Raw genomic sequence first — 13,313 nt, 5'->3', positions numbered from 1 at the left:
TTGCAAAATAATTTTTTTTGGATTTTTGTTTTGTTTTGTTTTGTCCTGGAAAAAAAAAAGAGAGAGAGACAGAGAGATCCAACACTTGGAGGCCTAGGCTGAGGGAGCCCTGCAGATGTGGGCTGGGCTCCCGGTCGGCACTGCCCCAGTGGCTTTTCCTGCAAAGGTCTATGAATAAAACAGGGCTGGTGGGTGGTGTGCTTGTCTCGGGTGAGTCCCTGGTGGGCATCACTCGGCGGGGCTTGCGTGGTGCTGGCTGCGGAAGGTGCCCCCGCAGGCTCTGGAAGAGGCCTTTGGTGTTTGGGGGCTCCGCCTCCTGAGCCGGACACTTTATCTCTCTCCCTCGTGGGGTCCGGAGCCAGCCCTGCCCCAAAGGAACGTCAGGATCGGGAGACACCTCCCCAGGACCCAAGGGTCAGCCACCCAGGAGGGTCTGGGCTTTTCTGTGGGAACTGCCTTTTTTGTTTTTTTTCTATAAATCTCCATGGCGTATCAGGACTTGGGAGCCCGTGGTCTCGCTCTGGTTTACAGGGAGAAACTGAGAGTCTGAGACAAGATGGGATGGATGTGGCCACAGTCAGTTGGTGCTCATCTGCTGTCCCACAAGAAAGCATCCAGCAGCCTTTCCTGGGTCGGGCTGGGGGGGTTTGGGGCCTGCAAGAGACTGTGGGCTTCCTCTACCCTGTGCCCACATTCCCAGCCATGCCCTCCTGCCCTTGAGATTAAACCCTCAGCCACAGGGCAGAGGGCAAAGGGATCCTGCCTGGCCAGGCCCACGCTGACACCACAGGCATGAGGACGGGGACAGAAGCCTCTTTGCCTCTCCTCTGGGCTGGCTGGGGGGATGGGAGGAGGGCTGAGCACCGGCCTACGACCCTCCCCGGACTAGTCTGTTACATCCACAGTCCTCCTTTGGTCTGGCACAGCTCTGGCGCCCCGGAGGGTGAATGAAGTGAGAAGCCACAGAAAACTCTCCAGAGAGCCCTGCCCTAGCCCTCCTGCTCCCCGGAAATAGATCCCCAGAATGGAGGAGAAGGAGGGAGAGGGAGACCCCAGGAGGCCTGCAGCAGGGCTCCTGACCCTACCCACCTCCTTGCTCCAGCCCCGTGAGCCCCTGTCCACCATGCCCACCAGGGCTGGGGCTGCCGATGTAGCGAGCCGGTGGCTGGGCTTCCGGACAGCCTCTCTGCAGGAAAGAAGGACTCGGAGGCAGGGTAGAAACGACTGTGTATTCCCTGGTTACAAAGCGGGGCTGTGGCGGTCACCAGCAAGTCCAGCGGTCAGCAGACCAGCAGGGCCTCATCGTCACTGGCCTCCAACGTTGGGGAGCAGGGCGGTGGGGGACTCCTGCAGACACCCAGTGGCTCTGGTGGGTGGGGGCCTAGGGTGCTGCTGGCAGTGGGAGCCGGGGGGTGAGGGTCCTGGGCCGAGCAGGGGTCCCGAGGCATGTCCCCAGGGGCCGGGCTGTCCACCAGGGGGTCCCTGCCGGCTTTTCTGTCCTTGTCCACCAGCCTGCACTCCGGGTCCCGCAGGCCCGAGGAGGGTGGCACAGAGGATCCCACTTCTGGCCCGTGGCCTGGGGCACCGGGGGTCCCATCCCCAGCCGCCACGGGGCTGCCTGTGTCCGTGAGGGGTGCTGGGGGGTCCGGGGTGGTCCCTGATGCAGGCTGGAGGAGCCCATCACCCAGCACCGTCTGTGAGGTGCGCGCGGCTGTCAGCAGTGGGATCTGTCCCCGCGGCGCCCGAGGCCGGTGAAAGAGCCTGTTCCAGAGGCGGCCAAGGCGGCGGCGGGAGGGCCCTCGACGGGAGGCATGCCTGCGCATCTGTCGCCGCATGGCTGTGCGAAGGTTCTGTAGCACCGAGGCCTGGAGGGCAGGGTGGATGGCGGACAGGGCAGAGGTCAGTGCCACCCCAGGAGACCAACTCGTTCCCCCCAAGCTGGCCGTGGCACCCCCTCCTGCCTCCCTTGAGCCTTGGGCCATGCGGTGTCTGACCTGGCCCTGCGGTCTCCCCTTCCGGCCGTTCTCAGGGGTCCAAGTGGGAGCCTGGGTCTCAGGCACTCACCTGGGATGCACTGTAGACCGGGAAGTCCTCCACGGGCGGAATGAGGCCCTGGGCGATGAGCTGCCCGTAGGATGGGGGAGCCTCCCGCCGCACAAACTCAGCCTCCAGGCGCGTCATCTGGGTCTCGAAGGCCCTGACGGCAGCAGAGGGCGGGAGGGCGGCATGGCGGGGCTGGCCAGCACCGCCCCCCGCCCCCCTCCCGCAGGCACCCCGTCCCCCGCCCTCCAGCCCCACCCCGCGACGCCCCGGGGAAGCCCCACCCGCGGACCGCGCAGCCGGCTCCTGCCCACCGGTACTCCTGCGTGCGCAGCGAGTAGAGCTTGAAGGCGCAGCCCAGCGCGATGACCAGCAGCAGGCCGCACACCAGGCTGCCGATGAGCGCCGCCGTGATGACCTTGCGGGGCACGGCCGCCAGGCAGCCGTGCTCGTCGCTGCCATCCTGGCAGTCCTCCTGGCCGTCGCAGCGCCACGTCTCGAAAATGCACAGGTTGGTGCCGCAGTGGAAGGTGCCGGGCTGGCAGGAGAAGCAGTTCTTCTCGTCGGCGCCGTCCGGGCAGCTCTTCTGGTTGTTGCAGCGGTCGGCGCGCGTGTAGCACAGGCCGCTGCCGCCCTCGCAGGGGTACTGGTCCGGCGGGCAGGCGGGGCAGCCCTGCTCGTCGCGGCCGCTGGCGCAGTGCCACCAGCCGTCGCAGCGCTGAGGCTCGGAGAAGCAGCCCTGCTCGCCCGCGTCGCCAGCGGCGCCCTCGCCGCCGCCCCCGCACGGCTGCTCCCACGGGAGGCAGTAGCCCTTCACCTGGTAGGTGGCGTTGAAGCCGTGGCCGGCACTGCGGGCGCGCGCGTGGTAAGCCACCGTGAGGCGGCCCTGCGCGGCCTCGAGGCTCACGGGCCGGTGGTTGCTGCGGTAGGACAGCGTCTGCAGCAGGCGGTCGCCGCGCTCGCCCAGCCCCTCGTACACCTGCACGTAGTCGTCGTAGCCCAGCCGCAGCTCCAGCTGCAGCAGCACGCGCCGCGGGTCCTGCGTGTCCACCAGCCACGTGCAGTGCAGGTCCGACGGCCCGCGTGCTGCACCGAACAGGTCCGGGGAGGCGAAGGAACCGTAGAAGCTGCCCAGGCGCCGGCCGCACGCCAAGTCGGGGCAGCCGGCCTCGTCGGAGCCGTCGCCGCAGTCCTGCGTGCCGTCGCAGCGCCGCTCGGCTGGCAGGCAGCGCGTGGAGCGCGCCCCGCTGCAGGGGAAGGTGCCCCCGGGGCACAGGCTGCCCGGCGGCTCAGAGGCGGGCGCCGAGCAGTTGCCCTCGTCTGAGCCATCGCCACACTCGTCCACCGTGTTGCACTGCCACGGGCCCGGCAGGCACTTGCCGTTGTCACAGCGGAACTCGTCGGCCTGGCAGGACGCCTGGCCCAGCTTCCCTGTGGGGTGAAGAGTGCGGGGTGGACGGTCAGGGAAGAGCAGAGCCTCCCTCCTGCAGGGACCGGGGCCAGGAGCAGGCAGGTGGCTCTCCTGTCCCAGCCCGACCTCTGTAGGGCCTCTCCACGCCCACTCGAGGGGCCGAGACCCCTCAAACGCCAGGGTGGCTCCTCCCTGACTTGAGCCAAGGGTGAGGGGTGAGCCGCCCACTCTAGCCAAGTCTGTGAAGTGCGGTCCATGAGCTCCAGGGGCTTCAAGGCACCCTGACGCCCAGTCCCCCAATGGATGGGGCTTCTGGGGGAGACCCAGCAGGGAGTAGGCCAGGAGAGGGTGCTGTAGGGATCTTGGGAGTCCATGCACCCATGGTGCCCTGCCCTGCCCTGCTGCCAGCATCACCTCGGATGTACGACAGACGGAATCCCTGGGCCTGGCCAGAGCTGGAGGCGTCAGAGTGGAAGAAGATCCAGACGTGGTCCCGGGCCGAGATGAAGGCAGGTGGGATGGCGGAGCCGCAGAGTCGGAAGGCCTCCTGGCGGGGTGGGGCTGCTGGGCCCAGCATGAGCCAGTCCAGGGAGCACTGGTGGGACTCCTCCACATCAAAGTTTCGGAAGCTGCAGGGCCAAGGAGAATGAGGACCGCCAGGGTGGGCGGGCAGGCAAGGAGCCTGCAGATCTGAGCTCACAGCAAGGGTGGCCCGCACTCTGGGCCTCTCAGTGGGACCCCTGCTGCCACCCAGGGGCCTGAGGGTGGCTCCAAGAAGCACCAGCACAGCTGCAGACAGCCCCGCTGCAGCTCTGTGAAGGCCTCACCTCGTCCTCTGCCCTCCATCAGCACACTCAGAGCCCATTCCAAAGCCAAAGTGGAGGGGGCATCAGAAGCCCCATCAGGGGCAACGCCCTCCCCCAACATGCTCCCTCGAAGGGTCCAGATCCCTCCCATGCTGGCTCTGCTGGGCTAGACCCAGCACACACTCACAGGTCTATGCAATGAAGGAGTAGATGCCCACGGGGCTGGCCTAGCCTGCAGCTGGGTGACAGCTTGTCACCTGGGGAGAAACACCGGGGCCGGGTCCCCCAGCCCAGGCTGGGAGGCAAGCAGGCTACAGGACCAGGGAGGACTCTACAAGTGGCCAGTAAGGGTGGAATCTTTGAAGGGAGAGTGCTTGGGAGCCATGGCCCTGGGGGCCACAGGGAAACAGGCACAGAGACCAAGACAGCCCCTGTTGGTGCCCATCATGCCCCTGTGCTTTGGAGCCAGGGAGAACACGGGACCTCTGGGCTTCGGCACCCTGACAGGATACCCCACAGCTGTCCCAGGCCAGGGTTCCAGACTCTGCAACCTGGATCTTGCCACCTGATCCCAAGCCCCCTCTGCACGTCCCTGCAGCTGGAGCTCCTGGGCCCTTGCCTGGCTCCCTCTGCTGCCCAGACTGCCCCAAGGCCCCTGGGGAAACTCTGATCTGGGCTCCATGCCAGCCTGGCCTCAAGCCCCCTGCAGGACGAAGAAAACACTTCTACCACCTCAGAGCCGGCTGGGCCACACCCCAGTCCCCGAGGCTTGTCTCCCTGGCCAGGCTGAGGGGATCCATGGCCCCACGGCCCCTCAGAGAGGCTCACACAACAGAGGTCCAACAGGAGAGGTGGCCCACTACAGGGGCTCACAGACACCCGGGGAGTTGGGCACGCTCACATGCTCACACATGTGCACACGCAGACGCACACATGCACCTGTACTTACACACACACCTGCCCTCTGCACCTATCCATACATGTGCTCATGTAAGCACTCACACGCACCTGCCCTCTGCGCCTGTCCATACGTGTGCTCATGCACGCAGACGCTCACACACACCTGCCCTCTGCACCTACTCCTACACGCGCTCACGCACAGGCGCCATGACACATGTGCGCACGCTCTCACACCCACACTTCCTCAGCATGTGCCAGCCCACGGAGCTCCCTCCTGACGTCCTGGGCCCCCTCACCTGATGGTGATCATGTCCCCGCGGTCACCCTGGATGTACCAGCTGCAGTTGGTGCCCGGGGGGTAGTTGAGGGGCCAGGCCGGGCTGTAGATGACCCCGCGCCGCTCCGTGTGCTGCTCCAGCTTCCCGCTGCAGGCGGCTGTGGGGACAAGAGGCTGGGAAGTGCCGGCCTCCCCTCTGGGTAGGAAGTGAGGTGGGGTTGCCCTCGAGCCCTGCCGTGGCTTGAGCGCAGGTCTTCCCCGCACTGGGATCAAGACAAGGGCCACACAAGGGTGGCCATGGCCAGGGTGAGACCAAACATAAGACTTCACGGAAGTGTGTATGGGGGGCTGAGGACCCACAAGGGCTCAAACCAGCCTTGGGCCCAAGCCCCACCCTGTGCACCGGAGGGTAGGTCCTATCCCCCAGCCCCCTTGGCCCCTCCACGATGCAGCCTCCTGGCCTCAGCTCGGTGGAGAACTCTGCACCCCTGGGCCTGTGGGGCCTGCGTGAGCAGTCCACTGTGGTTCCCTGCCTGCCCCCACTGGGACAAATCCAGGCCTCAGCCCCGGGAAGGGAGGGGCTTTGCTCCCCCAGCACAGATTGACTGAGTACCTACTGAGCAGCAGAACAAGTGCTAGGCATGCTGAGTAAGAGACTCAAAAGCCCTGCTCCGTGGAGGCTGCAGGGAGAGCAGACGTGCTGATCTCTGAGGGGAGTGAAGATCATAAGACAGGCTTGCACGGAGCCGATGTCCAGTTGGGGCTGGAAACGCAGGCTGGGTCTGATCACACTTGTGTGGCACTGGGGTTTCATCCTGAGTATCAGTGGGAAGCCACTGGACATCGATGTCATAACCAGACAAAGAAACAGGCTCAGCGAGGTAAGGGCCTGCCCATGGCCACACAGCAGTAAGTGACAGAGTCAGGAGCACCCGTGGTCCCCTGGTGGGATCAGCCTCTCACTGCTGACCTTGAACCAGTGCATTTATGAAGTGTGGACCATCTGCTGCACCAGTGACCAGCACAGGCTAGCATCCCAGCCAGTGCGATCGAGGAATGCCACCAAGCCCAGCTCTGCGGGCCTCCCTTTACCCACTTCAGTACTCATGCCTCTGCTTCCTGGGAAGCCAGCCCAGCCAGAAGACTCCAGAGCCTACGCTGGTGTGCCCTGGCCTTCCCGGGACAAGGCAAGGCCTCTGCACTTGACCACAGCTGCCCCTTCCAGCCCCCGCAGCCCTTCACCACACCGCCTCGTCTGATCGGCACAAAAGCCTGTGGCAAGGGCAGGGTCCATTATACAGATGGAGAAACTGAGGCCGGTGACACCACATCTTCACTCTCCCACTGCCTGGCCTCTTCCACTGTTGCCCTGCAAGCTGGAGTCTCTCTGTTGGCTCTCAACAAGACTCTTTGGGACCCCAGCTGGCACGGCTGCAGAAAGGAGCCTGGGGAGTAGAAATCCTCAGCTGCTTCCTGTCCTCTTAGGCCTGTGACGATGGAGGTCCAGGTGATCCAACACTGTGACTTACAGGGAAGCAGAAGCCCCTGCCAACAGCTCATGAACGCATCGAAGGACTAGAAGAGAAAACACCCACACTTGGCCCTAAAACAAGGCTGGCCACCCGTGGGTTGCCATCAGAGCTCTGAGAGTCCCTGGTCAGGAAGGCATCAGCCGGACTTCCTGCTTGGCACTTACCCGTGGCCTGGAGGGCCGGCCTCCCTGACCCGCAGATTTCTCCCCTGTCAAACAGGAGCAGTAAGAGCACGCAAGAGGGGAAGGACTAGAACCCCTTCCCTCTGACACATGAGGCCGTCGGCTTTGTGGAACTCACAGAGACCCTGGGTGCTGCCTGGGGACCTGGGAGGTGTGACGTTATGAAAGCCAGAAGAGGTTTCTCCTTCTAGATGGTGCTGGGCAAGAGGTTCATGGGCAGGGAGAGCCTGGCACAGCCAGGGTGCCTCCTCCCCCCACATCAAATCCACACGGTAAACCTGAAGTCAGGAGACTCGATCAGCCAAGGCAGGAAGCACCCTTTGTTGCCCTGTCCTCTCAGCCCCTAGGACAGGGCCGGGGGCAAAGCAGGGCCTCGTCACACGTACCCTGGCTGGGAAGCCGTCCTCAGGCACAAAGAGAAAGGCCAGTTTCCTCACCCGTGAAGCCTACAGGCATCACCTGCCCCAACCAGAACAGGCTTCTAGACCTATGTCTGGTCCTACTTTCCAGGTCTCTTGGACCAGCAGTCAAGTCAGGAGCAGACGACTAGAAGCTGCCAGCCCAGCTCTGCCTCTCAGCAAAGCCCCTGACAACATGTCCCTCCAAACAGCCTCCTCCTGAGTCGCCCCCAGGGCTGCCCCAGAAATAGGCACATAGGAGACAGCGAGAGATCATGATTTCTGCAGTCATCCGCCTGGACCACGTGGAGTGCACATGCAGCAGGAGAAAGAACAGAGTGCATGTGGGGCGCTGGGAGCTCTGGTCAGGGCCTCCTGACTGGACATCCACTTGGCCTTGAGCCTGGAGGCAGTCCCCAGCTCACCCTCCGTGATGGCAGCCTCGCTCCCAGCCCAGAATCCAGGCACAGGTGAGGGAAAGGCGTCACAAGTGCACCCCCAGGGCCCACACAGCCAGGCACGCCGCTCCACCCCAGGCCTCAGCTTGTCCCAGGAGTAACACGGAGTCTGTGGGTGCTGCTTTTCTGGGAGGGTGGTTGGGAAATTCGAGAAAAGGGGCAGTCTCCAGGCAGACATTCATGTGCCGGGGCAGTGGGCGTCCGCCCTGCGGAGGTGCGGCTCTGACGGAGTCTGTGATGCTGGGTGGGCAGTGAAGGATGTTGAGAGGACTGTGTGTTTGCAGGACAGGACTTGGGGGTGCTTGGGGGCTCTAACTGCCAGTGACCTGTGTTACTGCAGCAGAAAACGACTTGGCCTTCCGGTCAAGGTGGGCTGCTCAAGGGGGAAGGGATGACCAAGCACTTTCAGACCAGCAGGCGCCCTTCTTTCGTGGTCCCAAGAGTCAGGAAATACTCCCGAGGCAGCACGAGCAAGGCGTGATGGAGCACAACCTGCAGATCCGCTTTCCAGAGGCGCTCCGTACTCTAGACAACCGGCCTGCTGTAACTACGCGGCCGGGAGCTGGGAGCCCCCGACCCAGCGCACCTGGGGCAGGACCGGCGCTGGGAGCCAGACCTCGTGAGGTCTCCAGGCGGTCCACCCGGGCCCTCAGGAGTGTCTGAGTGGGCAGCTCAGGCAGCCAGCAGCTGGTGTCCACTGCTCTGAGCAATGCTAGAGGCACGGAGCCAAACTCCAGGAGAGCTAGGGCCCCTGACCACTGCCCGTGGCCATGCAGGCCGTGCATGCAGCTGAGGCCTGGGGGATGCCACGCACGGGCACGCCGGCATGAATGGCGGCCCCAGAGGTTGGGCAATGTGGGCCCTGCTAAGAACGACACCGATGCTGGCTAAGACCTACCGAACGCGCAGACCTGAATGCTGTCTTTCTCTCCCTGACTCTCTGAGCAAAGCTTGTCCCTAGAACATCACTTTCTAAACCCGGGGCACAGGCACGTGGCAGACATCTGGAGGCCACGTGGCCACCCCCCAACCAGCAGGAGGGCTTTCCTGGGGCTCACATCTGTAAGATCTGACCCCCCCCCAACCCTGCCAGGTCCCTACCCTCCCACTCTCTACCAAGGCCACAGACCCCTGACCCCAGTCCGTCTCCTCCTGGAAACTGGGACCGGGCGACTGGGCAGTTCACTGTGGGGGCCTGGACACCAGGTGGCGCTGAGGCTGGCTTGGCACTGAGCAAGTCAGGGCCCTGGGCCAGCTGCGTCAGCAGAGGAGGCCAGACTGCTGGGAGCAGGGGAAATCAAGAGGGAGCCTGAGGAGCTGAAAGTGAGAGATGCGCCTGCAAAAGCAGCTTCTGTGGACCCCGGGCCTCCCCATCCCAGATACCACGACCCGCAGAGAGCCCCCTCCCTGAGCCGGCCACAGTGGCTTTTGGCTACAAGGTCCTGAGTGGAATGAGAAAGCCCGGGTGCCTCCAGCCCACAAGGCAGCACCAGCAAACAAGTCACAGGCCTCCCACACCAGAGACCGCACATTCTCCCCAGCTCCCTAAGGCCCTTCTCAGACGTCTCCTGGTGGTCCCAAGGGCCACGAGGCCAGGGCTTCCCCTTGGCAGTCCCCTCAGCAAAGAGCAAACACCCTTGGATGGGCTCAGTCGCCCGTCCCATTCCTGACAGTCTTCGAGGTGCCTGGCACAGGGCCCAAGTGCAAAGATGGTCTATGGATGGTTGGACCCGCTGTGACAGGCAGGGGAAAGGTGTGGAGTTTGGCCCGAGTTTCTTAGATCCTGTGGGCCACCACTAATCCCAGGGCCCAAACACCAGCCAAAGTATGAATCTCTGTCCGGCACACCAGCTTGCCTGGGGATTGGTCTTGCTCAGACAGACCAGCTGAACCCAGGCTGAGCCACCTTCTTTCCTAATTTGCATACCAAGCTGGTATTTCCCCTGCCCTAGGTGATCCCAGGGCCAGGTACCAGGCAACCAGAGACCACCCCTGTAGCCTCAAGCCAGCCAGAATTCTTCAAACTAGCCAGTCCTGAGCTGTTTTCCCAGCCCTGCCTTGCCTTTCCCACGGAAACTCCAAGAAAGGCTCTGGCCTGGGCCTTCCCCCGACTCCTGCATCGGCCTGACCTGGCGTTCTCCCTGTGGGGTGTGTCCCTTCCTCTCAAGACACATAAAAATCAAATTCTTCTGTCAATGGCATTGGCGTCTCTGTGTCATCGCTCGGCCATACCTTGATAAGCTGAGTTTCAAGTATAACTTTAAAACAGGCCGGCATCTCATGGTGCCTCGTGGCCTCGGGGCACCCCACAGCCTACAGGAAGCACAATGTGTCAATTACGCTAGACCCGTGACAGTTTGCTAGTGCCATTAAGCCACCATGTGTCATGGCCATGCTGAACACCTTGCTTTGTGTGCCCATTTGACCCTAATAACCAGGCTTTGAGGTAGGTCCCATTATTGCACCCATTCTACAGAAGAGGAAACTGAGACTCAGGGAAGTGTAAACTTGCCCAAGGCCAAATGACTCCTTCATGATGCAGGATAAATGCACAAGTGCTGAGGTTGGAAGGGGCCAGCTGACTGCAGGGGTGGAAGGGCCCTGAAGGCCCATCCTCGGAGGTCACTAAAACCAGAAGGGCAGGGAGGAAGGAGAAGCATCTGACTCACCTAAGGCAGGAACTGCGCTGCTGAGTCGCCCGGTGAGAACGATGTTTACTGTGGGAGACACAAGGAGGTGTCACTGGTGGGGGGCAGTGGCGCTTGGGGCCCAGACACCTGCTGTGGGCCAACAGCAGCCCTAGATGGGCACAGCCAAACTCTGGGCCGCCTCTCTTCATCTCACAGGGCTGGGCCCAGAGTGCTGCCAGAGACTTCCACTCCCACCTGGTCCTGCTGGGATGGGCAGAGGGGAGGACCCTCGAGGGTCTCGGGACCCCACCCTCTCTCAAAGAGAGCCAAGGCACAAACCTGGCTCCAGCAGACCACTCCTGCTGCCCTCCGTGGCTGCCGATTCTGACTTGTGTGGGAAGGGGTGTGTTTCTGTCTCCCCTCTCCAGCTTGGAAACGCATGTGTGAGCCACCCTGGTTCAGCCTGGGTAAGGGCTCTGCCTTCAAGGCAGCCCTGACCTCTTGGAGGAATCCCTCTGAGGGGCCTTGCCAGCCACCTGGTCTACCGGCAATCCAGGGAGGGAGGAAGCAGTTCTGATTACCCCCATTTTATAAGGATGCACAGATAGCAGGATTCAGGGTCCCCCTCACTATGCCATGCTGACCTTGAGAAGAGGGGCAGAGAACTTCCCTGCCACCCATCCCCTCAAGTATCCACCTCCATGAGCTTTGTCCTTTGCTTTCATCTATGGCTTTCCTGCAGCGGTTTACAGGACCAGGACGAGGATACAGGCAAACTCAACTTCCCAGGGTTCAGGGTGCCCCCTTCCCCCAACATCAAAGACGCCAAGGGAGGCAGAGAGCATCCCTGCAGGGTCAGCCCCCACCTGGTGAAGCTGCAGGGGCAGATGCCCTCTCTGAAAACCCCAGGCTCTGCTAGGCAGAGCCCGGGGCCACATCCGGGAAGCCAACGGGCCTGTCCTCCTGCCCTGCTCACCTGGGAAGCCCAGCACCCAGCAGCTCAGAGCCCAGAGCACATGACCACTAACAGACTGGGCAGTGGGCACTTCACCGGGGGTGGGGGTGGGGGGTGGTCCCATCCATCACTAGACTTTCCCACACCTGAACCAAGGGGCCTTCCACAGGACTCAGAGCTCCCTGATTCTGCACCCAAGAAGAGGGTGTAGCTAAAAACAGGCAGGTTTCTTTTTCACTGTGTCCTTTCAGTTGCTTCAAGCAAACCTATTGGGCTTACAGAATCTTCACTAGTGTCCCAGTAGGGTGTCCCCTAATGACCCAAGCTTGGCTAATGGCCTCCCTCCTTCATCATGGTAAATAAAGGAGCCATGTGAGTTGAGGATTTAACTCCTTTCTTCCCCTCTCCCCCAAACAGGGCCGTGGAAAGGTCGACAGAAAAACTCCTGGACAGGGCAGGCATCCCTCCCACCCAGATGCCAGGCCTGGACAGGTCCCAGCGCCCTCCCCAAATACACCCCACTGGGCTGAACAGACCTGCCCCGCTGGGTCTAAGAGACACAAAGGGAAGACAGGAGTCACTCTCGCAGCAGCCTCCGGCCCCGGCATCCTGACCGCGGCTCCCGCTGGCACCCGCCCCCACCCAAGTCCCGGCAGGAAACAGTTCCTTCTTCAGGGGACAGCCGGCCGCAGACCCGCCCGCCTCGCCTTTGTCCGCAGCTCCGGAGGCCCCAACCCCGCCAGGCCCGGCGCAAAGCCACCGCCTGCCCACCCCGGCCGCCCGCACCGCCCCGCCGCCCGCACAGCCCGGCCGTCCCGCGCCCCGCGCCCCGCTGCCCCGGGCTCCACGCACTGTTCCGAGCCGGGCGGGAGCCGCGGCTGGGCTGCCAGAGTCGCCTCCCAGGCCGGAGAGCGCGGCAGGCCGGGGGGCGCGGGGGGCCGCCCTCTCGCGCAGGGCCCGCTCCGGGAAGCCCCGGCCGGAGCCCGGGGGAGCAGAGCGGGGCAGGCCGGGGACCGTCCCGGGCGCGGCGCGGAGCTCGGAGGCCGGACCCGCTCGGCCTGCGCGGCCCACTCACCCAGGCAGACGACGGCGAGCTGAGCCCGGGCGCCCGGCGCCCCCTCCGGCCCCGCGGCCGCCCGCTTCTCCATGCCGGGGCCGGCCGCCCGCGGGCGCCGCCTCCTGCCTCCCCGGCTGCGGCAGCGGCTGCGGCTCCGGCTCGGGCTCGGCCTCCGGCTCGGGCTCCCGCGGCGGCCGCCGGCCGGGTGCGGGCGGCTGCTCGGGCGGCGTCTTTGTGAGGCGGCGGTGCAGGCCCGCAGCGCGCGCGGGGCCACATCGGCCGCGGCGTCACGGGCCCCGCGGGGGCTCAGCGGCGGCCGCCAGGGAGGACCCCCGCCCGCCGCTGCCCCCGCGCCCCGGGCGCCTCGCCGCCGCCGGCCTGTGCCCGGGGGCCCCCGGCGCGCCCATGCCCCGCGGCGCGCAGCCCGCCCGGCCCCGGCGCCCCCCGGCCCACGCGGCCGGGTGCCGTCGCTGGTGCGTCCGTGGGTCTGTGGGTCCTCGCGCCCGCCGGGAGCCAGGAGGCCGCGCCGCGCCAGCCACGTGACGCGCCCGCCGAGCCGCAGTGGCGCTGGCCGGGCGGGGGAGGCGGCGGGGCGGGCCGGGGGCGCGCGCCCCGCCTGGGTGCTGGACAGCTCCGCGCGGCCGCCCCGGCCCGTCGGCGCCTCCAG

At 64.5% G+C, this 13,313-nt stretch overlaps 1 protein-coding gene across 2 annotated transcripts; it reads right to left on the bottom strand.

Annotated features, from left to right (window-relative positions):
* Nucleotides 1–48: 48 nt before the first annotated feature.
* Nucleotides 49–12,737, bottom strand: LRP3 (LDL receptor related protein 3; the record flags this gene model as incomplete). 2 transcript variants are annotated; one of them, XM_080827981.1, is made up of 7 exons in its annotated part: nucleotides 49–1,865; nucleotides 2,065–2,197; nucleotides 2,355–3,471; nucleotides 3,866–4,080; nucleotides 5,454–5,628; nucleotides 10,674–10,721; nucleotides 12,665–12,737. In XM_080827981.1, 7 exons carry the CDS (start codon nucleotides 12,735–12,737, stop codon nucleotides 1,281–1,283), a joined length of 2,346 nt encoding a protein of 781 aa, XP_080684107.1. In that variant the 3' UTR covers nucleotides 49–1,280. The 2 variants fall into 2 exon arrangements, with proteins under 2 accessions (XP_080684107.1, XP_080684106.1); XM_080827980.1 differs by having other exon boundaries at nucleotides 5,454–5,592.
* Nucleotides 12,738–13,313: the final 576 nt, after the last annotated feature.

Source organism: Martes martes (assembly GCF_963455335.1).
Source record: "Martes martes genome assembly, chromosome: 17".
In the NCBI taxonomy this organism is placed as follows: Eukaryota; Metazoa; Chordata; class Mammalia; order Carnivora; family Mustelidae; genus Martes; species Martes martes.
The sequence above is the reverse complement of the archived record's forward strand: the minus strand, read 5'-3'. Positions and strand labels throughout refer to the sequence as shown.